This window comes from Capronia epimyces, assembly GCF_000585565.1.
Source record: "Capronia epimyces CBS 606.96 chromosome Unknown aczIQ-supercont1.2, whole genome shotgun sequence".
NCBI classification, from domain to species: domain Eukaryota; kingdom Fungi; phylum Ascomycota; class Eurotiomycetes; order Chaetothyriales; family Herpotrichiellaceae; genus Capronia; species Capronia epimyces.
The window spans coordinates 40,611-61,356 of record NW_006912905.1 but is presented as its reverse complement, the minus strand read 5'-3'; the positions used below and the strand labels follow the sequence as shown (position 1 = coordinate 61,356).

At 52.5% G+C, this 20,746-nt stretch overlaps 8 protein-coding genes across 8 annotated transcripts; 3 read left to right on the top strand and 5 right to left on the bottom strand.

Moving 5' to 3' along the window:
* Positions 1-1,357: 1,357 nt before the first annotated feature.
* Positions 1,358-2,836, top strand: A1O3_01836 (uncharacterized protein; the record flags this gene model as incomplete). The annotated part of the gene is made up of 2 exons (XM_007731979.1): positions 1,358-2,125; positions 2,177-2,836. 2 exons carry the CDS (start codon positions 1,358-1,360, stop codon positions 2,834-2,836), a joined length of 1,428 nt encoding a protein of 475 aa, XP_007730169.1.
* A 677-nt stretch (positions 2,837-3,513) lies between these two features.
* Positions 3,514-4,223, bottom strand: A1O3_01835 (bis(5'-nucleosidyl)-tetraphosphatase; the record flags this gene model as incomplete). Its single annotated transcript, XM_007731978.1, has 3 exons — positions 3,514-3,798; positions 3,983-4,065; positions 4,190-4,223. The coding sequence occupies 3 exons, from the start codon at positions 4,221-4,223 to the stop codon at positions 3,514-3,516; spliced, it is 402 nt and encodes a 133-aa protein (XP_007730168.1).
* Positions 4,224-4,987: 764 nt separating this feature from the next.
* A1O3_01834 (uncharacterized protein) lies at positions 4,988-6,256 on the bottom strand (the record flags this gene model as incomplete). The annotated part of the gene is made up of 1 exon (XM_007731977.1): positions 4,988-6,256. The coding sequence occupies one exon, from the start codon at positions 6,254-6,256 to the stop codon at positions 4,988-4,990; it is 1,269 nt and encodes a 422-aa protein (XP_007730167.1).
* Positions 6,257-7,056: 800 nt separating this feature from the next.
* A1O3_01833 (uncharacterized protein) lies at positions 7,057-8,506 on the bottom strand (the record flags this gene model as incomplete). The annotated part of the gene is made up of 5 exons (XM_007731976.1): positions 7,057-7,131; positions 7,181-8,062; positions 8,116-8,145; positions 8,195-8,273; positions 8,322-8,506. The coding sequence occupies 5 exons, from the start codon at positions 8,504-8,506 to the stop codon at positions 7,057-7,059; spliced, it is 1,251 nt and encodes a 416-aa protein (XP_007730166.1).
* A 1,260-nt stretch (positions 8,507-9,766) lies between these two features.
* Positions 9,767-11,368, top strand: A1O3_01832 (uncharacterized protein; the record flags this gene model as incomplete). The annotated part of the gene is made up of 1 exon (XM_007731975.1): positions 9,767-11,368. One exon carries the CDS (start codon positions 9,767-9,769, stop codon positions 11,366-11,368), a length of 1,602 nt encoding a protein of 533 aa, XP_007730165.1.
* Positions 11,369-11,769: 401 nt separating this feature from the next.
* On the top strand, positions 11,770-13,016 carry A1O3_01831 (oxidoreductase; the record flags this gene model as incomplete). Its single annotated transcript, XM_007731974.1, has 2 exons — positions 11,770-11,803; positions 11,854-13,016. The coding sequence occupies 2 exons, from the start codon at positions 11,770-11,772 to the stop codon at positions 13,014-13,016; spliced, it is 1,197 nt and encodes a 398-aa protein (XP_007730164.1).
* A 226-nt stretch (positions 13,017-13,242) lies between these two features.
* Positions 13,243-17,112, bottom strand: A1O3_01830 (uncharacterized protein; the record flags this gene model as incomplete). The annotated part of the gene is made up of 1 exon (XM_007731973.1): positions 13,243-17,112. The coding sequence occupies one exon, from the start codon at positions 17,110-17,112 to the stop codon at positions 13,243-13,245; it is 3,870 nt and encodes a 1,289-aa protein (XP_007730163.1).
* Positions 17,113-18,928: 1,816 nt separating this feature from the next.
* A1O3_01829 (uncharacterized protein) lies at positions 18,929-20,395 on the bottom strand (the record flags this gene model as incomplete). The annotated part of the gene is made up of 5 exons (XM_007731972.1): positions 18,929-19,071; positions 19,134-19,630; positions 19,682-19,857; positions 19,995-20,130; positions 20,190-20,395. The coding sequence occupies 5 exons, from the start codon at positions 20,393-20,395 to the stop codon at positions 18,929-18,931; spliced, it is 1,158 nt and encodes a 385-aa protein (XP_007730162.1).
* Between the last annotated feature and the right edge of the window lie 351 nt (positions 20,396-20,746).

Genomic DNA, 20,746 nt, shown 5'->3' with positions numbered 1-20,746 from the left:
TGGATCATTGGGAAGGTGTTTTGTCGCCCGCATCATCTGTGACACTTTTGTATACATGTCGTGGCAAAGGGTTTCTATGTCGTGATACCCCCTGAACTTGCAATGGGTATGAGAGGAAGCCTACAGGGTGGCTTCGCGGGTCAAAATCGCGGTCTCAATCAGAATACTATCGTCTTTGTTGATGGATGTCAACACGGCTCAGGCCATATCGGCAGGCAATGCACCGCAATCATGCCCCTTTGGTCACAGCCTCGCGTTTGCATCCCTCTCGCATAGTGTCGACATTGACGGCCATAGACAGTTAATTCTCGCATCGCAGGTAGGGATCGCCCGGATAAAACATGCTTGTGAGGCCAGTATTGTCATACCGACGCTGGACATTGGCGTCGAGCACTACAGTGGCCCTCGACGAATCAACATTGTTTGCTGCTAGGACTTCTCCAGAGTCGTGTTGGTGTGTCCGAGCAACGGAGTTTCTCGGGGCTACACCCTGGGGTCGAGTCTCCAGGCCACTTGGTGAAATGGTGTTGGTCGGAGGGCGCAGGCGCAGGCGCAGGCGTAGGCGTAGGCGAAGGAGGAGATCTGGGGTGGATGTGTCTGACTGAATGATTGGCAGGTCAGACAGGCTCAAGCGGCCAATAATGCACCCGTGGTGGTGGGATATTTCCCCTGCCAGACAAGCCTGTTTATTTTGCGATGGAGAAGACTGCCGGATGCCAGATGCTATGACACAGCCTGTCTCCCTACAGAGAGTACGGATAGAAGCATGGATGTGACAATAATGCAGGCTGCCTTGAAGATGCAACCTCGAGCCCGGCAAAGAGACTCTCCGTGCATATCCTATGACCAGTCCCTGATGTGTAGCTGATCTAATCCACAGCTCTTTCGGCTCCACCAAGGCTTCCCATACCCTCCCACTAAATCAATGCTTCATCATCAAACGGACGACTAATAACAGGAAATCCCTCTGCACAGCCTCTACATGCGACGCTGCACTTGTCCACGTCTCCTTAGCCGATCGGTCTTCCCTTCTGCAACACGTCGAGGGCCACATCGCGCCTCTTTCGCCAGACCTCTACCCTCGTCGCAGCTTCGTCCCATTTCGTCGTCGTCACAGCTACAATTTCCGAGGTCGGGGAATACTCGACGCGACCCCCCGTCGAGCGTGCGGTCCCTCGAAGCGTCATCGTCGTCGTATATCTGGTTATTTGCAGCTGCCTGTTCCGGCGTGTTACTTCTTGAATATCTCTCACGCGATCGATCTCCAGCGGCGCACGAGCAGACCGACGCTGCCATCCTTGGCCATCGCACCCTCGCCCAACCTCCGGACCATTTGCGCGACCCCTTTTACACCGACATGCCCATTCCTCCCGGCCATCATGGCAATCTGACGTCTGAGCAAGAAGCCAAACTCCGCGAGTTCTGGGTAGCCACCTTAAATGTGTTTGGCGTGAAAGACCCCTATGAGGGGAGCGGGGCAGATACACCGCAAACCGAAGATGCGCAGTCGGTTTCCGAGGTGAATGCTAAAGACAAGAAGAAGAGCAAGAGGCGACTGGGACTGTTCAAACGACACGAAAACAAGGAGTCCAGTAGCGGCACTGCGACGCCAACCAAAGATCCTAGCCAACTTGCCGATGGCGACGACAAATATGGTCAAGTGAAGGACTTCCAGCAGATCCTCGAAACCCATAGCCCGGAGTCTCTGGGCGCAACCTTTTGGAGCATGGTCAAGGCAGATCATCCCGACAGCTTGCTGTTACGGTTTCTGCGCGCGCGAAAGTGGGATGTTGACAAGGCGTTGGTCATGTTGATCTCCACGATGAGATGGCGAAGTCACGAGCAACACGTCGACGACGATATTGTCTATCGGGGAGAAGGAGGGGCGGTGGAGGACAGCAAATCCAACGACCCCGCGGTTAGGAAAGAGGGCGAAGACTTCCTTACCCAGCTACGGTTAGGGAAGAGCTTTCTGCACGGGACCGACAGAGAAGGGCGGCCGCTCTGCAACGTTCGAGTAAGGTTACATAAAGGGGGAGAACAGAGCGAACGAAGTCTAGAAAGGTATACGGTTTATGTGATAGAAACGGCGAGATTGACTTTGAGACCCCCCGTTGAGACAGCTGTGAGTGTCAGCTCATCATCGCAGCAGATCCCCGGCTAATATGTGGCTCAGTGTATTATATTCGACATGACCAATTTCAGCATGGCCAATATGGATTACACCCCGGTCAAGTTCATGATCAAGGTATTCGAGGCCAACTATCCCGAGTCACTCGGAACCGTCCTCGTTCACAAGGCGCCGTGGATCTTCCAAGGAATCTGGAAGATCATTCGCGGCTGGCTCGATCCCGTGGTTGCTGGAAAGGTCCATTTTACGTCCAATGTGGAGGACCTGGAGAAGTTTATCGACCGATCACACATCATCAAGGAACTGGACGGCGACGAGGATTGGGAATACCATTTTGTCGAACCGATCCCGGGCGAGAATGACCCGATCAAAGACGAAGCAGCGCGAAGCGCACTCGAGACAGAAAGGAATATCGAGGTTCGCGAGTATCAGAAGAAGACATTTCAGTGGATCGCTAAAGGGTCCGGCCCGGAAGCCGACCAGATTAAAGAAGAAAGAGACACGATTGCACGTAAACTTTACGACAACTATTGGAAGCTGGATAAACACATTCGAGCCAGAACGTACTACGATCGGACCTCAATGATTTCAGCAGACGGGAAGGTCAACTTTTACCCTCCTCCGCCCGGGAAGGGAGAAAATGCCAGTCTTGCGCCATCCTCCAATGTACCCGCCGACGAGCCTAGTGCAGACGATGTGGATTGAATTGGGCGACAAGTCGACACAGGTGAGGAACTGTCGGTGGTTGCGGATGATGTGCATGATGGGGAAAAGCATTGTTGAAAGAGGACATGTTAGTCTAGGCCGACATGCATGGTCTAACGAATGCATTTTCCACCTTCGAAGGTCAAATAGCTTGTTTCTGAACTTGGCAAATCATTCGTTCTGCATACTGGGACATGGCATGATCCTGATGACACCTTGTTCCTTGTTCCTGGGCTTCAATGAGATATCACCGTTGAGACCCGTCGGAGCCCTTGTGACGGTGCGCGAGGTCAACGTGTATGTGAATGTCTTTCACCACGAGAATATGTACTGTATGCTTCTTGCATTGCCGAACCTAGATTGGCGGCCGTGGCTCATTCGTAAGGTGCCCGTGGGCTTCTCTGTCTCTGAAGATTGCAACGTAAGGTAGCTTTTGCGTAGCACGGCTGAATACGTATGGAGTATGTATGGTGCATGTATTGTATCTTGTATTTACTTAGGTATGATTTTGCAGCTTCTATTCTTTTCTCTTGACATGCACGCCATACCATGCGGTGTGTGTACTGTACCGCCCCTCGCGGGGGAGAGCTACTAGGTAGATAGATACCTATCCAGCCTGAACCATGTGGTGTGTTGCGGTGCAGTGTCGTGTGGTATGGTGTGGTCTGGTATGGTCCCTACATCTTCGCCTTCAGCTCAGCATGCAGCTTTTTCAGAGCCTCCATGTCGGTCGGGCCCATAGGCCAGCCGATTCCCAGGCCCTCAGTCGCGTTCGGCTTGGGGATCATGTGGAAATGCACGTGTCCGACCTCTTGGTGGGCGAGGCGCCCGTTGTTCTGCAGCACGTTGTAGTTCTCGGCCCCGCTGGCGGCGGCGAGTTTCTTGACCACGGGCAGGATCTCGGCCAAGGCGTCGTCGCCGATGTCGACCAGCTTCTCACCGTGCTGTTTTGGAATCACGAGCTGCGACACAACGACGTTAGAAGACAATGGAATAGATCATATCGCATCGTATTGCATCGCATCGCATCGTGGTATGGTATCGTATCGCATCCGACGGGCCGGAAAAATGGAAATGGGAATGGGAATGGAAATGGAGCCTGTCGGGGAGGGTGGCATGGGATCTTGAGATTGAGAGACCACTTACAGCATGGCCTTTGCTCAAGGGCTGGATGTCGAGGAACGCCAGGACCTTGTCGGACTCGAATAGTTTGAAGGACGGAATCTCTCCTACATGCAGTCGCCAATCGTGTCAGGACAGAACGTGTGTGAGATGCAGATGCAGATGCAGATGCGGATCTGGATGCGCATTCCGACAACGCAACGCGAGTCAGAGACGGTGTGGAGTCTTCACCTTTCACAATCTTGCAGAAGATACAGGCTGCCATTTTTGCTCATGTGCTTCAAAGCGTCTGTCCTCGGTCTGGCCGTGCAGAGGAATGTAAAGAGTATGTATCCTGGCGCAGCGCAACTCCGGCACTACAGCGGAACAGATCAAGTTCAACTGCGGGGAAATTTCCCGGCCAATTTGGCGCTGGCTGCCGCTGTTTTTAGAGGCGAGGTCCGACGTCCGACGTCCGACGTCACGTGAGTACACCGAAAATTAAATTCGCATATATAACTTCAATATGGCGAAAATTCAAGTTGGAGTGGGTAGAGCTATTGCAGAATCCATTTCTTGCCTTTTACCAGAGATGGCCGTGGCTACTCCCAGAAAACTCCATTTCTCAATCTTTGGACATCCTATAAGTTGCCATTGCGGCATCTTTTCTTTTTGCCTTTTTGGTTGGTACTTAATTGTTACATGGCAGTGATATTGAGGGATGGTGACAAGTCTTGGGTTCGAAGTGGACTTTTTGGACCTTTTTTCACGTATATCATAGCGTGCGAAAAAACACCCATCACGTGCACGCTATGCCTCGGGACATACTCTACTCTGTAGAAATCGTTGATTCTCCTTTCTGGACTGCAACTTTGCTGTCTGCTCATGATCTGCTACGCCTGCATATCGTCCACTATCGCCCTCAGCACAATAACTCCACATAGGACAATATCGTTGATCAGTCGATAATCCCAGTGATGCTATCAGCTTGCGATTCGATTTCCCCCCTCTCCAGCCATTGCGTCGCCGCCTTCTCAAGACCTCTCTTATTCACAAGCTCAGATCCCATGGCTCCCACGAAGGATGTTCCCAAGACACCATGCACTTGATTTGGCCAGGAGGCTGTTCTTGCCATACTATGCTGTTCGCTGCGTCGAACCCCTTTTCGGCCCACGCTGATACTGTGCCATGTTTTTCTTTAGCTTTGGCCGAAAAGTCAATGCTGTATCCAATATTGACGTTCGGAAGGACTGCGATTTTGCCATGGCCGATTTTCCACAGATCTTTTGCCAAGTGAACTGGCTCCCCAAGATGACACTCGCCTTCGTGGTGTGACCTAAACTCTACCTGGCCTTCGAGAAAAGGGCTCGCAGTGATTGCAACTGCCCCGTTCCAACACGAGAACACCTGTACTGGGTTTCCGGCAGAATATCTTGACTTACTCTCTTCGTGGTTCCAGAACAGGTTGTGAGAGAACTCCCAGGAGACGCTCTGGGGAACCTCGAAGAACGAATCCCCATTCAACTGCCTTCCGATCCAGACGTCGTAGAATGTCTCACCATCATGGATCCAGTCCATCGCACACGTCATGTCTGCCTTGAGCACTACCCGTTGGTGAATCAGCTCCAAGATATCTTCCGCACATGGAGCAATGTCATTCAAGAAAATGACTGTTGTAGAAGGGTCATATCGCTCCGCATGTCTCGTCAAAGGCCAAAGTGCTTGGTTGCGGAGCTGTGCCAGCGTCAAGATGCGATCCATGCCTTCTCCCATCGGATCCAACTCGTTGCAAGACAAGTGATACCTGACACCAATACTTTCCATCTCATGACTCAAGCCTTTCAGCACCTCGAATGTTCCGTCCGTGGATCTCCCTTCAACCACCGAAAGAACACAAAGGTCGGGGCCCAAAAATCGTATGACCTCGACGATTGACCCAAGAAGCTGTGTTATGAGATGAGCTGATTGAAACAGGTCCAACGCAAAGAAGTACCGAGGCTTCTGTGTGGATGTCGGAAGGTAGTGAAGACTGGAATATCGCTGTCTTTGCAAGGAACCGCAGTTCAACTGCGACAGATCTGTTTCCACACTGGAGTTCATGATCGCCCGAAGATATTTTCTTGTCTTCTCGTTCATATCTGGTCTGTCCGGCTTGTCGGCGCAGTCAACCGCTGCAATCGTGGAGGTGACCTGTATCGCCGTGGTGGGGGAGGGTGTTGGATTGGACTGAAACACTCCAATCTCTTGTGTCCACTGAAACTTGGATGTCGATAGCGCAGTTCGTTGCTTTGTAGGTTCAACTGTAGCCAGCGTCTTCATGTTAGAGGAGATCTTCGTATCTTTGGAGACGAAACCTAAAATGTTTGGAATGTCTGTCTCATTCACCACTGTGCCCAGGCCGTTGAATGGGGTTGTGAGGAGGGAATCGTGAAAGAGCCGTTCTATTACTAGAAACGAGCATAGACAAAGGAGGAGCAGGGTCTGACCCAACGACAGTGCAGATCTCCTCATTGTGTATGGCCGGGCCCGGATCGCCTCGATGAACAGGAGTTGGAGGGTATGACCCAGTCCGGATCTTTGTCGATAAACAGGTGCGGAGTGTATGGCCGGGCCCGGATCGTTGTCGATGAACAGGTGCGGAAGTAGGCTATGTTGTAAAGAATAGTCCGTTTACTAGTAATACAGAAGATTGTCAACTCATGTCTGCGCACATGGCTGGAAGGGGTAGGGCCATCTTTCTCTGTCTCCTGCCGCAAGTAGCAACAGAGGCTTTACAAATTGAAACACGGAAGTAGAAATGGGAATACTAGCAGGTAATCTATGAGGTTCTCACTAATGCTAGCTATTGTGTTGCAAGGAATCGCCCATGGCAAAAGTCTGCTGGGGATATCAATACTGCTGGCTGAAATACTTCACAAGGGCAATCACCATGAAGCCTTCCGCAACCATTCTGTGTTAGGTGAGCAATGTTTGCCATGGGTGGGCAGCCCGATCCTTAGGTATATTTCGACTGGTTTCTTGAGGGGCCCAGGGAGTTCTTCAGTTTCAATACTCGCACGCTCTCGCATAAACGGAGAGCCTTAACTTCCTCAATTCTGTCTCACCTCCAATTGAGATTTTCATGCTTGGAGGCCATCAGGAGTAGGGTCGGCACGCTGGACGACACCAAATTGCGAGTTGCCGGCGTCAAATATCTGGCAATTGTCAATCACTCACCAATATTGTCAAGAGAGAGAAACTTACAGCATAGACGCACTGAAGAAAGACGTCGCCGAAGATGTTGAAGCCTAGGTTACCTTGTGATTGGATTCCTCCGAAGACCATGGTGTTGTTGTATTTTCCAAAATTGAGATGCTCCTTTTCGATCACAATCTGCTTGTTGCCGACAGCAAACGAGACAGTGGGCAAGTTCTCGGGAGGCGTGTCAACAGGGTAGACCCAGCCCATCGCATCTTCGCTGTATTCAGCCCCGGGAATGGTGGCGTAGATTTGGTCGACCACTGAGTCAGGGACGAGCATAAGAGTGGTGCCAGTGTCCGCAATAGCTTGGTTGTTGGGCAAATTGAAGGTTTGGCCGTTGATCACCACAGATGGAGAGCTGAATTTCCAGAACCCATCGCTGTTGTCAATTGGGGTGTACGAAATCTGCTGGCCGGACAACTTGACTGCATCCTCGTCTATGCCACCAAAGGTAAAGAATGATTTGCCCTGGTCGGGGTCGTTTGCGTCCTGGTAGGATCCCAAATAGCAAGTGAATAGCTGCTCGCTGGTGGCAATATCTTGCTGGGCGATCATGTTTTCGAGAGGCGTGCGCACCGGCTTCGGTCGAACGGTGTTGATGCTGCCAAAAGCAAGTCCAAGGAGGCCGCGGGAAGCAGTTTGTTCCAGGAGCTGACTTGAAATTCTGCTGGCCAATTCAATGGCCTGACCTTCTACCACGATGTTTCCAATCTTGACATTGTCAGTTCCCACTGTTCCTGAGGCCCCGGAATTGTCTCCGTAGCGAATTTGCCAGGTGCTCCCAGGCAATGTCTGGAAGGTGGACGATTTGTCGGGGTCAAAGATGGCAGCTCCAGCGGCCACCGCAGCATCAACTGTACGGGATGGGAGGAGAGTTGACCAGACCTTTGGAAAGTAAGCAAGCTGCATTCAGCCAACGGAGGCTGACATTGACATACCCAAAAGTCGGCAGAACCTGAATCGAAGTCCTGTATCGCTTGTCAGCGTGCTTTATCTAACTTGGTCCCTTTCACATACCAAGTCCAGTGTCTGGGCTGGATTGCCGATCTGAACAGGACAGGTGTAGAAAGCATCGTTTTGCTGATCATCAGCGGTACTATATCGGTCAGTCAACACACGACTATGAAGGAGAAGGTAGACGTACACTTGTGCAGCAGAACCATCATTCTGCCGTTTCATCAAGACGTGGTTTTGGTTGCGGTGGAATCGACCAGGCTTGGTGGGACCGATGCCATACTTGTGGAACAAGTAGACAAGTGATTTGGTGCCGTCGGCCTTGTAGTTGGCATTACGGCGGACGCTGACACGAGTGATATTGGAGAGAGCCATGGTGACCGTGAGAAGAAGAAGATGCAACAGCAGGAGACTTCTGAAAAAGAATGAAACTGTTAGAGTCTGGATCGCCGTGGTGGGGATGGTGTTGTGAAGAAGAGATGAGAGAAAAGAGAAGAACTGGAGGAGGGAAGAGAGAGAAGAGAGAAGAGACGAGAGTACAGCGCAGCCTAGGAGGGAGGGCAGGTGCAGGCGCAGGCAGGATATGATGAGATTCGAGGAAGGAACTTGCCTGAGAAGCCGCGAGGACACTTGCATTTTGATCTTGTAGCCCTGTTCGTCTTTGAAGGGATCTGTAGGCAAGCGAAGCACACTCTGGGTTCTCTCCGATTACTTACAGTGTTGGAAAGACACTGATGGGCTACTGTGCATTTATAACGCTCTAAAGACAGGAGGGGAAGCCATAGCCTTTTCACAGAACAGATTGTGTGCTCGCCACAGTCACCAGCCGGTCACTTTCACTTCTGTGTATGTGCATTTGCTTTGTGAGAGCGAGACCACCGCTTCCGTTTGTTTTATATTGTACTGTACTGTCAATTCAATGGTTCACACTGCGACAAAGTATCATACTCGCAAGGTTCGACAACACTAGCACAATGTTCCGCCGCCGTCTCTGCTGTGTATAGGCTCACATCTCACAAGTATCAGATAATCCGAGAGCTAAACTGCGTTGTGGCATAAGGATGGAAGCCACAGAGTAGTATTTCTGAACAAACGTCGTGTGATATTCAACACCGCGGCTAATCCAAAGATAGGTACCACAATCTCTGCCAACGACTCTCTTGGAATCCATTGCTGGGTAGTCTCCTACCAGAATTGTTTGTCCACGTCGGTATAGTCGACACTGTCCTCAATGTCTCTGTCGCTTACCGCAGTTTGTCCAAGGAAGCTGGCCTAGACAGGAAGGTTCCTCAGTCGCAATCTTGGTGAACATGGAGTTGACAAAGGGGTTTAGACTCCCGTGCGTTTGGGCAATTGGCTCCAGTGGCAGATATGCTCTGATTTCCTGATCACTGCAGAAGAGTCCTTTACAGAATAGTGTTGAGGTTGATTGGTGTTGGTGTTCCAGCACGACGCGATCCTCGATCCGTTGCGCGCTGATCCACCCTCAGCTGATAAGATAAGATTTCAAGAAAAATTAACTGCGCCTTTGAACCTTCAACTCATCCGCCTCACAACATTAATGCCTTCCCCCCCATTAATGCCTTCCCCCCATAGAGCAGTTCTCTGACAATTTGAAGTAGCCAGGTCCTCACAATGGCTGCTGAAGTTCTGCCCATCCCCCAGACCAAGCTGCCTGCTCGGCCCTCCTCTTTAACTCCAGAGCAGACGTATTGGAGGTCTTTTAAGTCGCCGCTGAACATTCCCTCCCCAACGAACAATGCTATAACTCACATCTCTTACCCACAACCGACGTCGCCGGCCTCACATTCCCCAGACTTTTTTGTCGTCACCACTGGCACTCGTGTGCAGCTTTACTCAGTCAAGACGCGAAAACTCCAAAAAACCATCACTCGGTTCGACGACACTGCATACGGCGCTGAAGCGCGATACGATGGACGAGTCCTCGCAGCTGGAGACGAGAGTGGCGCCATCCAAGTGTTCGATGTGAGCTCGAGGGCAATTCTGAAAACCTGGAAGGAGCAGAAGCAGGCAGTGCGGTGCGTGAAATGGAGTCCAAAGGAGAGTACGGCTCTCCTAAGCTGCGGAGACGACAGAACCGTCAGACTTTGGGATTTACCAAGTGAAACCAGTATCGAGACATTCCGGGGCCATCATGACTACGTCCGCACAGGCGCTTTTATTCCCGGTCAATCGAGTAATCTACTGGTCTCAGGCAGTTATGACCAGACTGTCCGACTATGGGATCCACGCACTCCCACAGGGGCGGTCATGACGTTTAAACACATTGCATCTGTCGAAGACGTTCTGTGTATGCCATCCGGAACGGCCATCCTCGCTTCTGCCGAAAACCAGATTGCTGTTCTGGATATCGTCGCCGGAAAGCCTCTACACATGATCAAGAACCATCAAAAGACGGTCACCTCACTGTGTTTGGCATCGAACGGGTCAAGGGTGGTCAGTGGCGCGCTGGATGGACATATGAAAGTCCTCGAAACCTCCGGTTGGAATGTCGTTGCAGGCTCCAAATATCCTGCACCAATCCTTGCCCTCTCTGTCATTGCTGCGGGAAACACCAGAGAAGATAAACATGTCGTTGTAGGCTTGTCGACTGGGCAGCTGAGCATCAAAACACGTCTGTCGGGCGAACAAAAAGTCAAAGAGCGGGAGAGGCAAAAGCAGATGGAGGCGCTTATTGCAGGAAAGATCGAAGAATATGACAAAAAGCGGGCCAAGAAACGTCCTAGAGGGCTCGAAAATCGACTCAGAGGTCGGGATTACGCGGGAGAAGATGCCGACATCGTCGTGGAGGGCAACGAAAGAGGCAAGCCGAAAAAGCTGGCGGGGTGGGAAAAAGAGTTGCACAATGGCAGATATCGTGAGGCGCTTGACGACGCCATCAAACACGTGGACAAGATGACAGTGGTCACCCTCCTCAACACTCTTCGATATCGATCCGCCCTACGGGCCGCACTCGAAGACCGAACCGAGGCCGAACTTCAACCAATTCTGAATTGGGCTTGGAGAAATATTACAAACTCGCATTTTGTTTCGTTATGCGTGGAAGTCTCGATGAACATCATGGAGCTATACTCGAAGCACCTCGCAGAAAGTGAAGGCCTGGCCCGACAGGTCCAGCGTCTTCGCGAACGGGTCCAAGAGGAAGTAGGCCGAGCACACCAGGCGGGAATGACAAGAGGAATGTTGGAGCTCTTGAACCCTGAAATTGCCGCCTGAGACGGTGGATGAAAGTCAAGTCCTGGCTATCTCACCGAGCGAGGTCTTTCCAATCCTACTATGCCGGGGAATGCAGTTTCCCAATACTGGACGCATCTGCAGGCGGTCATATCAACCCGCATCCCTAGCTGCCCAGCTGAGAAAGACAAAGGCAGTCAGCAGTCACGTCGATTAGAAACTGTTCGGGCTGTCGCTCTATCATTCCGCCGAAACAGGCCTGTGAGGCGTGAGGCCTCAGACACCGATTACATCAGCATCTTTCATCTCTTTCCCCGAGGAGCGGGGATGTGGAGGGTGAATTTTCGCACAATCTCTGCCTGACCTCTTCTACTCCTCCACACAGTCCACAAGCCTGGTGTCCCGTCAGCGCCCTGGATATTGAGTGCTCAGATCTGTTCAGTATGGCCCCCAAACTCATCCGATGGGGCATTTTGGGTACTGTCTTTGCCCCAGCACAATCACACGCAGACATTAACCATTTGCAGCTACCGGAGGGATCGCGGAAACCTTTACCAGAGATCTCCTGGTTGACCCAACCACTCGAAATGTCCACGAAATCAAGCACACCGTTGTCGCAGCTGCCAGCTCCTCGAGCACCTCTCGTGCGCAGGAATTTTTGAAATCAGTCAATGCTCCTTCATCGGCGGTAGCTTACGGCTCGTACGAAGAACTAGTCAAGAACCAGGACGTCGACATTGTCTACGTTGCTACCCCTCATTCCCACCATTATCAAAATGTCATGCTCTGCCTCGATGCCGGGAAGAATGTCCTGTGTGAAAAAGCATTCACTGTAAATGCAGCCCAGGCCAGGAAGCTTATCGAGACGGCCCGCGAGAAGAATCTCTTCCTGATGGAAGCAGTCTGGACGCGATATTTTCCCTTGTCAATCTATGCCCGGGAGGCCATCACTTCTGGAAGGCTAGGAACCGTCACCCGAGTGTATTCGGACAATTCTTCGGCCCAGGACCCCGAGAAGCAATGGCCTGACGGGAAACACAGGATGATCAACCCCGACCTCGCTGGTGGCGCTCTGCTTGACATGGGCATCTACAGCTTGACATGGGTCTTCCAGACGCTCTATACGACGCAGCCTCCCCACAGTCGTAAAGCACCGCGTGTGGTTTCGAGCGTGAAGAAATATCTGCCGACCGGTGTGGACGAAATGACCACAATGCTTTTGACCTTCCCACGTGATGCCGACTTAGGCGGCGACATACATGCGATAGCGACAACGAGTTTCCGAACGACAAACAACGTCGACGGCACCGGGACCGCCGGGCCTGCAGTCCGCATACAAGGCACAGAGGGTGAATTGCAAGTCTGGCCACCCATCTACAGACCCACCCGCACGAGACTCATTCTCAAGGACGGCACGACTGAAGACAAGAGCTGGCCTCAACCGGGACCCGGCGCAGGCAGCGGCTGGCACAATGGATTCGGGGGCGGCAACAACGCTGAGGGCGAGGGGCATGGCATGTTCTGGGAGGCAGATGAGGCAGCCCTGGCCTTGGTGGAAGGTAGGAAGGAGGGCAGATTCGAAAGCCTGGACGAGTCTCTGGTCATCATGGAGGTCATGGATGAAGTCCGAAGGCAGAACGGTCTAGACTACCCCGAGAAAATCGAGACTACAGATAGAATCCCACTCTAAAGACAAGTCAGGGTCGGCTGTTTGCCGGAATGATGCTGTACACTGAACACATGATCACACGCCCAAAGTTTGACTTTAGCAGAGGATAGGTAGTTAAGCTGTTTTCTATTGATACAGTACATGAGACAAGGCACTCTGTGGCACCTCCTTAGGCTGCGATCCCACGCCAACCACTTCCTCCGGAAATCTCGCCTTCCTCATGGCACCGTGTTTGAAGCTGCACATATCATCCTTTGTTGACCAAGTTCCGAAAATCATCGTTCGACTTGTTTCCTCCGCCCTCCTTTTCATCCGTGGCAGCCCCTTTCTCCCTATACGAGCGGAACCCCACAGATCTCTGCCCCAGATGGCCCCCTTTTCGCACACCAGGCTGTGGAGGGCGTTTGATCGGGCCATTCGCCGAGGGGGCGTTTGTCTGGCTTGCAGCAGGACGCTTTGTAAACGACTCTTGCCTTCGCTCTGGCTTATGCTGGTACAATTCCTTTTCGGTGGTGACACGAACATGCCGACCCGGAGAAATCTCATACCCATCAAGTTCGATCATACCCCGACCGGCGTCAGGAACAGTGTCAAACTCAATCAATGCACCCTGATGATTGGTCTTGAGTAGCACCTTGCGGACAGGACCTATCTTCTCTGCAACAGCTTTGATTCGGCTTTCATTCACCGTGTCGGGCACATCACAGATGGCGACTGTTCGCTGGCGTCGCTCCTCGATGAACGAAATATCACGCTCTGGTTTGGCCGTGGCACTGGAATCCTGGGGGCTATCTGGTTGCGCGGAGGGCGACTTGGAGCGCTTCTTGCCGTGTTTGTCGGTTCGAGGGTTCCCATCGGAATCGAGGTGCACTGTGATCTTTCTTTGCATGAACTCTTGGCCATCCAAGGCCAAGGCAGCCTCTGCCTCCTCTTGTCGAGCAAAGGTCAGGAACGCAATGCCGCGATTCCGAGAAGTACTCTTCGGATCCTGGGGAAGGCGAATGTTCTCTAGTTTTCCATATTCTGAGAAGACTTTCTCAACGTCCTTAGTGGTGGCCTTGAACGGTAGCTGACCGACAAAGACGGTCCGTCCATCATTCTTCTTCTCAGCCCTCGGCTGGCGGGCAGCTGGATTTGAAATTTTAACGACGATGCTCAAACCATCGATCTCCTTCCCATCTAGTTCCGTGGCAGCCCGAGCCTCCTCGGGTACCTTGAATTCAACATAGCAGAATCTCCGCCTCTTGTTTCGTTGGAGTGACGGGAAGCGGATGTTGATGACCTCGCCGAACGGATGCAGCAAGTTGCGAATCCAAGTCTCGTCTGCAGCAGCAGGGTAGTTTGTGACATATAAAGTCGAGCCACTGTTCAGCACAACAGATATCACGGAGCCCTCGAAGTCCCTTCCATCCCTGGACAGAGCATATGTAGCAGCGTCAGCATCCTCAAATTCCACCACAGCATTGTTTTCTTCCGGTAGCAGCTTCAAGCTTTTCACAGTCCCACAACTGCTGAAATACTGTCTGATTTTGATCTCGGGTACGTTGGAGGGAAGGTTCTGGACCAGGACGCTTGCGTGTTCGCGATCGCGTTTCAGCTGTTCTTCCGACGTCTCGTGCGTTTCGACAGATTCTGCGGTGACCTCGTCGGCCTTGTACCGCTTTTTGACGTCTGGCTCTTCGATCTCGTCGTCTCGCTTGCGTTTTCCGATATGGAGGCCATTGGCAACTTCTTGTGTCCGCTGAGTTAGTTCATCCTTTGCTTTCTGCGCCTGGAGAGTAATAATTTCCTTTGCTTCAAGCGCCTCTTTCTGCCTCTTTGCCGCGAGGCTCCTTTGGACTCTACGCACAATAGCAAGAGCACTTTGCAGCTCCTCCGCATCCTCATAGTCTTCACAATGGTTCAGAAGAGCCTCCATGAGTGGTTCAGGATAGTCAAGATCGGGGTGTTGGAGACCTTGTTTCAAGATTGCGGCAGCGAAAGGGGCTGATGAAAGAGAAGCCAGCCTGTCTGGGCCGGCGTGTTGTACGAACGCCATCTCGACAGATTTCTGGAGTTCAAACTCGTAGAAACGCAACCAGAATTTGTAGTGCTTGCCAAAGTCGGGCACCGCATCGTCAAACTGTGCACGTGCGTTGTCCAGCCGTCGTTGAAACTTGAGAAATTCCACATGCTTTCGCTGCAACCTGAAAGAAGGATCGAAATCTGCCCCGAGTCCGAGTTTTGATGCTAGGCTGTGGACCGCTTCGATTGATGATCTGATGCCCACCTCGGCCACATCAGCGTCTTCCTCAGCAGCTTCTGGGTGTTTACAGCAGCGCAAGAGATATCCACACCAAGCATCGTAGACAGTCAAAGCCTCCTCGATGCCTGCAGCATCCAGCAGTCCTGTACTCGTAGCTTTGTGTTTGATCTTCTCAGTCGCGTCAAACGGCTCTTCTGCCAGCTCGGAAGTCAGCAAATACTGTTTCCAGAGCGAACCGGACCAGGGGCAATGCTTCGTCGCCCTTGCAAGGATATCCAGCAGGTTTGTTTTCGACTTATCCAGCATATAGTCAATGTGCTCTTCCCATATCGCCAGGACGGAAGGAAACCGGAGCTCTGCCCGTTGGTAAAGGGCTTCGATCATGTCGAAATGGGGGTTCTGAATGGTTTGCGCTCCCCGTTTCCCCTTCTGCTTTCTCGTGCGCGACTTCTCCCCCTCCGCACATTCCCACTCGATATATTTGCAAAATGCCTGGTATTCGGCGCCTTGATCTCCGGACTTCTGTGCCTGCTGTAGTGCAGTCTCCAACGCATCCCGGTCCTCCCACAGTTTTTTCGTGTTGGCAGATCCTTCCAAGGTCGAGGCCATCGTGCTTTCATATTGATCGGCGGGTAGATTGGCGGACACGAAGGTCGAGAAAGCTTGGAAAGTCTGCTGCCACTCTGCATGTGGGACCTGGAGGCGATTCTGGTAGAGCTCAAGGGCGGCAGCAGCATCCGCAGATGATAATTTCTGTCCCGTGTCACCAAATCGGACGGTCATATACTTGTCCCACACTTCATGGCTGCGGCTTAGATCATGTTTCGTGCGTTCGATGCCTTCGGTCCAAGTGTCCAGAACGAGGTTCCAGTCGAAGACTTCACGGCCCACCATGCGTTCGGTGTCAAGAGGCTCGACTTCTGTTTCACCGGGAGGGGCGAGCGCCCACTGGTAGCAGTGCAGAACCCACTCACCATAGGTCACCCACAGGCGTGTGCTGCCGTACTCTTCAGTGACCGCACGGCGGCATTTGTCGACCACGGCCACCCGTTCCTCCGCCGTCTGCGCAAGCAGACTCTCGTCTTGAAGCCAATCAAGCCACTGTTCCTCGCCCACCGCAAAGAGTTTGTCCAAATTTTCACGAGCCTGCCGCAATTCGCCAATCAGTTCGTAGGCCCTGGGATCTCGACGTGCGTTTGGGTTTGTCGAAGGGTAGATGTGATCAACCAGGCCTTGATGTAAAGTTTTTATGATCTCCGTGTGGGCGTCGTACGACGAAGGTGTCGTTTGAACGTACGCCACCAACGTAGCCAGTCTCTGTTGAGCCTCTGGTGAAAGCGAAGTGTCTGTGTAATCGGCCCGTAGGGTCTGCTTGGGAGTGTCGACCATCGCGATGTCGAATGATGCCCGAGGGTTTGATGTGACCCCAGCAGAGCTCACATGAGGGAAAATGATGGAGGAGGATCTTTGACTATCGGAGGAGTCGCGGGTGGGAAGGACCGGAGGGGTGTGTTTCGAGGTCGGGTGAATCTGGGCTCCTGCCCCATCGGCTGCGTCCAAACTCGAAGTGGACGAAGATCGTGGAAACTGTGCGGACGTGGTTGTAGTAGGGACAGGACTGATCAGCGGCGATGAATGCGCAGCCGGCTGAGACGGACTCCTCACATGAGCCGGAATGCTTGACGGGGGTTGTATGGCGCGTGAGAGAGGAGAGTTTACCACAGGCTGTGACCCAGTCCCCGATTGCGTGCGTTGTACGTGTCTGAACGGCGACTGTGACGACCCTGTCGAGCCCGACGTGGGCGTGGGCGTAGGCGTGGATGAAATGGCGCGTGGTGCCTCTGAGGGAGAAAGCAAGGAATTGATATCCATGGCTGCGCGACCAGTTTCAGGGAAGCCCAGCTTTCAGCTACCTCTACCTGCGGTGGATGTGACTGCTCCAACTTCTTCAAACGTGTGCTTGTTGTGTGTGACTCTTGGTGCCATGCTCTCATCCGACGACGAGAAAATAGCTTCAGCCTGGGCTGAAGCAAATTCAGAGAGTCGGCGTCGGTTGTTTCGTATCACGGCACGGCGCGGTCGACGCTGCGAGAGGGAGCGGGACGTCTGGACGGCAAATATCAAGTATCCGTACGGAGTACAGGGAGGTGGAATGACTTGTAAAACGTGAGCGGGCTGCAATCACACTACGGTGATGATATGATGGCTCGCTTGATGGGGTGGTTGTTTTGCAAATTCAGGGCTCAGGCTTGGAGGAAGAATAATAATGGGGTCGCAGGCAGGGTCGATCCCTGTCTCAGCAGACAGTCGAGACCCTCGCAGCCTTAGGGCGCCTTAGGGCCGGTCAAGCCCGTCACACACACTTACACACGCCTAAGGGCCTAAAGAAGCCTCCTAAGCCAAGCACAAGCCCAAGCCCAAGCCCAGCCAATCGGAGCAGAACTCTCGATTTCTCGTCTGCCATCCCCAGCAGTGCGCAGAGGTACGGAGTACGGATATACGGAGGACAACTGCGCAGTCTGGCCCTATTAACGCACCCTGGCGTTTGATGGTATGGTGCTTTGGGATCCACGACACGACACCGCCGACAACCCGCGAGCTATTCCTCAACAGCATTCCTGTTTGCCTTTGTCCTCGCGGAGGCTTGCCATGACGATGTTGGACAACATCGGTATAAGAGACGCGCCTGAGATGGATGTTGGAAATGAGAAGTGACTTGACATTCTCGATCATGCTGCAAGATTGGGACGCTACGATCTTCTCCTATTGTCATGTCTTCTACAATGGCCCTTTTACAACCCGCGCATGGCAACAGTCATCCAGCGCCCCGGGCTGGTCCATACACTGCAATCGTTGTATCAGCCTCGACCATCGAGACACCCTCCCCATGACAAACGCGTGAAGTGCTATGGGATGTCGGTTGAGAGATCTTACAGTTGAGCTCCTCGCTGTATCCGTTCACCTCAACATCTGGCATATATCGGCACTGACCTTCTGGCCTACATCTCCGCAGTCAATCTCGTTGAGGACCCTACTCTTTCAGCGCCCCTCCGGCAGCCTTCCCGGGTGATTTATCCCCTGGGTGGCAAGGAGACGAGTCTACGTGCCCGGGTATCTATGTAGACCTGAGCATAGATACCACCACCTCAGGCTGTATGAAGAGTGACTGCATGTGCTTTTGTTTATCTAGATGGACCATCTGCAAACTGGGTGTTCACCTACGGGCCCTGCATACACGTGTCGGTGGGCACCTTTGCATCTGATCCGGTCCACAGATAGCTACCTACTGCGCATGATTTCCTGCTGCCGTGCCCACCACACTCATGGCCACCCGCACGGATCATCGGCTGCGCCTGAAGCGAGGGACTTTTGACTGAGACTCGAAACGAACCTGCTCTCCAGTCTTGCCACCAAAGTAGCCACTGAAGAATAAGAGCTGGACTCATTCTAGCAGGGGCAACTGACTCTTCTTATCGTTTCTCCCACTGACATCTTGGTGTCACTTATTATATGCAGTCTCAATTCAATCTACAACAATGCACCCGGCATTGATACTCTTAACACTTTGCCTCCACGCCACATGTTGTTCTTGCAGATGAGCCTAGGGCGAAATTAGAACTGTGGTTTCGCTACCAAAGCTTCTCCAAAACTCCGTCAGGGGCAGAGTTTCTGTTCAGCGAAAAGGATTTCAGACATCCTTCTCCTGTGCGCGTGCAATCTCATCCACAGCAATACCAGTGAGAGATGGCCCCTTGAAGGATTTCTTTCCCACAAAGATCCATAGCAGGTAAGCAATGAGCATCAGACCGGCAGTGACCACGCAGGCATAGTCTACATCATCAAATGTCAGTCCACAGAGAACGCAGTCTGACCGGGGTAGAGGATGCACTCACTCATATTATCCTTGGTGGCCGGGAGATAGACCGGGAAGCAGAAGAAGACTGTGAGGAAAGACATGAAACACAAGGCCAGGATATTGATGGTCCAACCAGCTTTCCCTAGTTTGAAGGTTCCTTCGCGGTCCATGGTTCTTCCACGCAGCAGCAAGCAGATAATAGGCACCGCATAGGCGAAGTAGGCCAAGATGACGAGGCATGACATCAATGCGTTGAAGGCTGTGGTGGACGCCAGGTAAAGAATGGCGACCAGAGCCGAAATCGCCCATGCCATGATGACTGCCGGGACGGGGCAAGCCAGGCTTTTGTTGACTTTGCTGAATGTCTTGGGGAAAATGAAGCCGCCATCTCGGGCAAAGGACCAGATGATTCGACTGCCGACTTGGATGACGGACGTGGTACTGTTGAAGTTGTTCATCAATTGCATCGTGGAGATACAGGCCACGGCCGCCTTGGAGCCGGTAGATGTAAGCATGATTGTGAGGTAAGGAGCCCTGATCACTGTTAGAATCATCCCCGACATACATGTCTTGCCGTCATCTTACCCGCTGTCGAAGAAGGCCTGTTTGTCCTCACCGACCGAAAACATCAAGCAGATGCAAACGATCAAATCAGTCAAGGCTCCAATACCGATGGTCATGAGCATGGCCCGAGGCACCGTGCGGCTGGGGTTCGACATCTCCTCAGACAGATGGCTGATGCTGTCCAATGCCACGAAGTTCTACAGAATTTGTCAGTCATTTGGGCTTGGTCACGGTCGCGGTCGTGGTCGCTGCGTGCAACGTACTCCTGCCGTGATAACCAATCCTAGATACAGGTCAGCAGCTGGCGAGGGCGTGGTTCCCGGGGGCTAAACACACCATCCATGAAAACGACAAAGGGGTTCTTCCAGCCCGTTTGGTTGATGAAGGTTGCAAAGACAAATTTGGCCGGTTGATGAGTATTCGCGGCCGCCACTGCCGTGATGGACACAATGAAGAAGGATCCCAGGAACCTGTGGCATCTCGTTAGGTACATGTATATAGTGGCCAAATCAGACCATCTTGAACCCACCACCAGAATTCGGCTGCGTCGATCATGGGAAGCAATCTCGTGCCGAAGACGTTCATCAAACAGTTGATGATGAGGATGCCTTCCATGATAAGCCAGATATGCCAGTCCTTGGACTCGTAACTGGGATTGAAGAGGTTCGCGAGGAAGACCACCTGGAACGCCATGACAGCGACATTGGCAGCGGCTCCCACAATCCAAGACAACATGTTGGACCAGCCGCACATCCAGCTCTGCCAGGTGTCAGATGGAACCAGTAGCAGCAATCTGTCGGGTTTGATGGCTTGTTACTCACCAGAAAGGCGGCATGCTTGCGAGGAGCCAGTCGATACGTCCACTCCAGTGGTCCAGCCGTGGTCTGAGCAAACGTTAGATATCCCGGTAGTATCGTCGAAATCGGCAAGACTCTGCTCGTACAGGATAGGCCGAAGCAATCTCAGCCAGAGACAATACAACGAAGATGATCATGGAGGGAATAACGATCCTGGGTGACCATCTGTCAGCATCCAACATCCAATATCCATATCGAATATGCCTGCTCTTCTCGTTCCCAGGGTCAT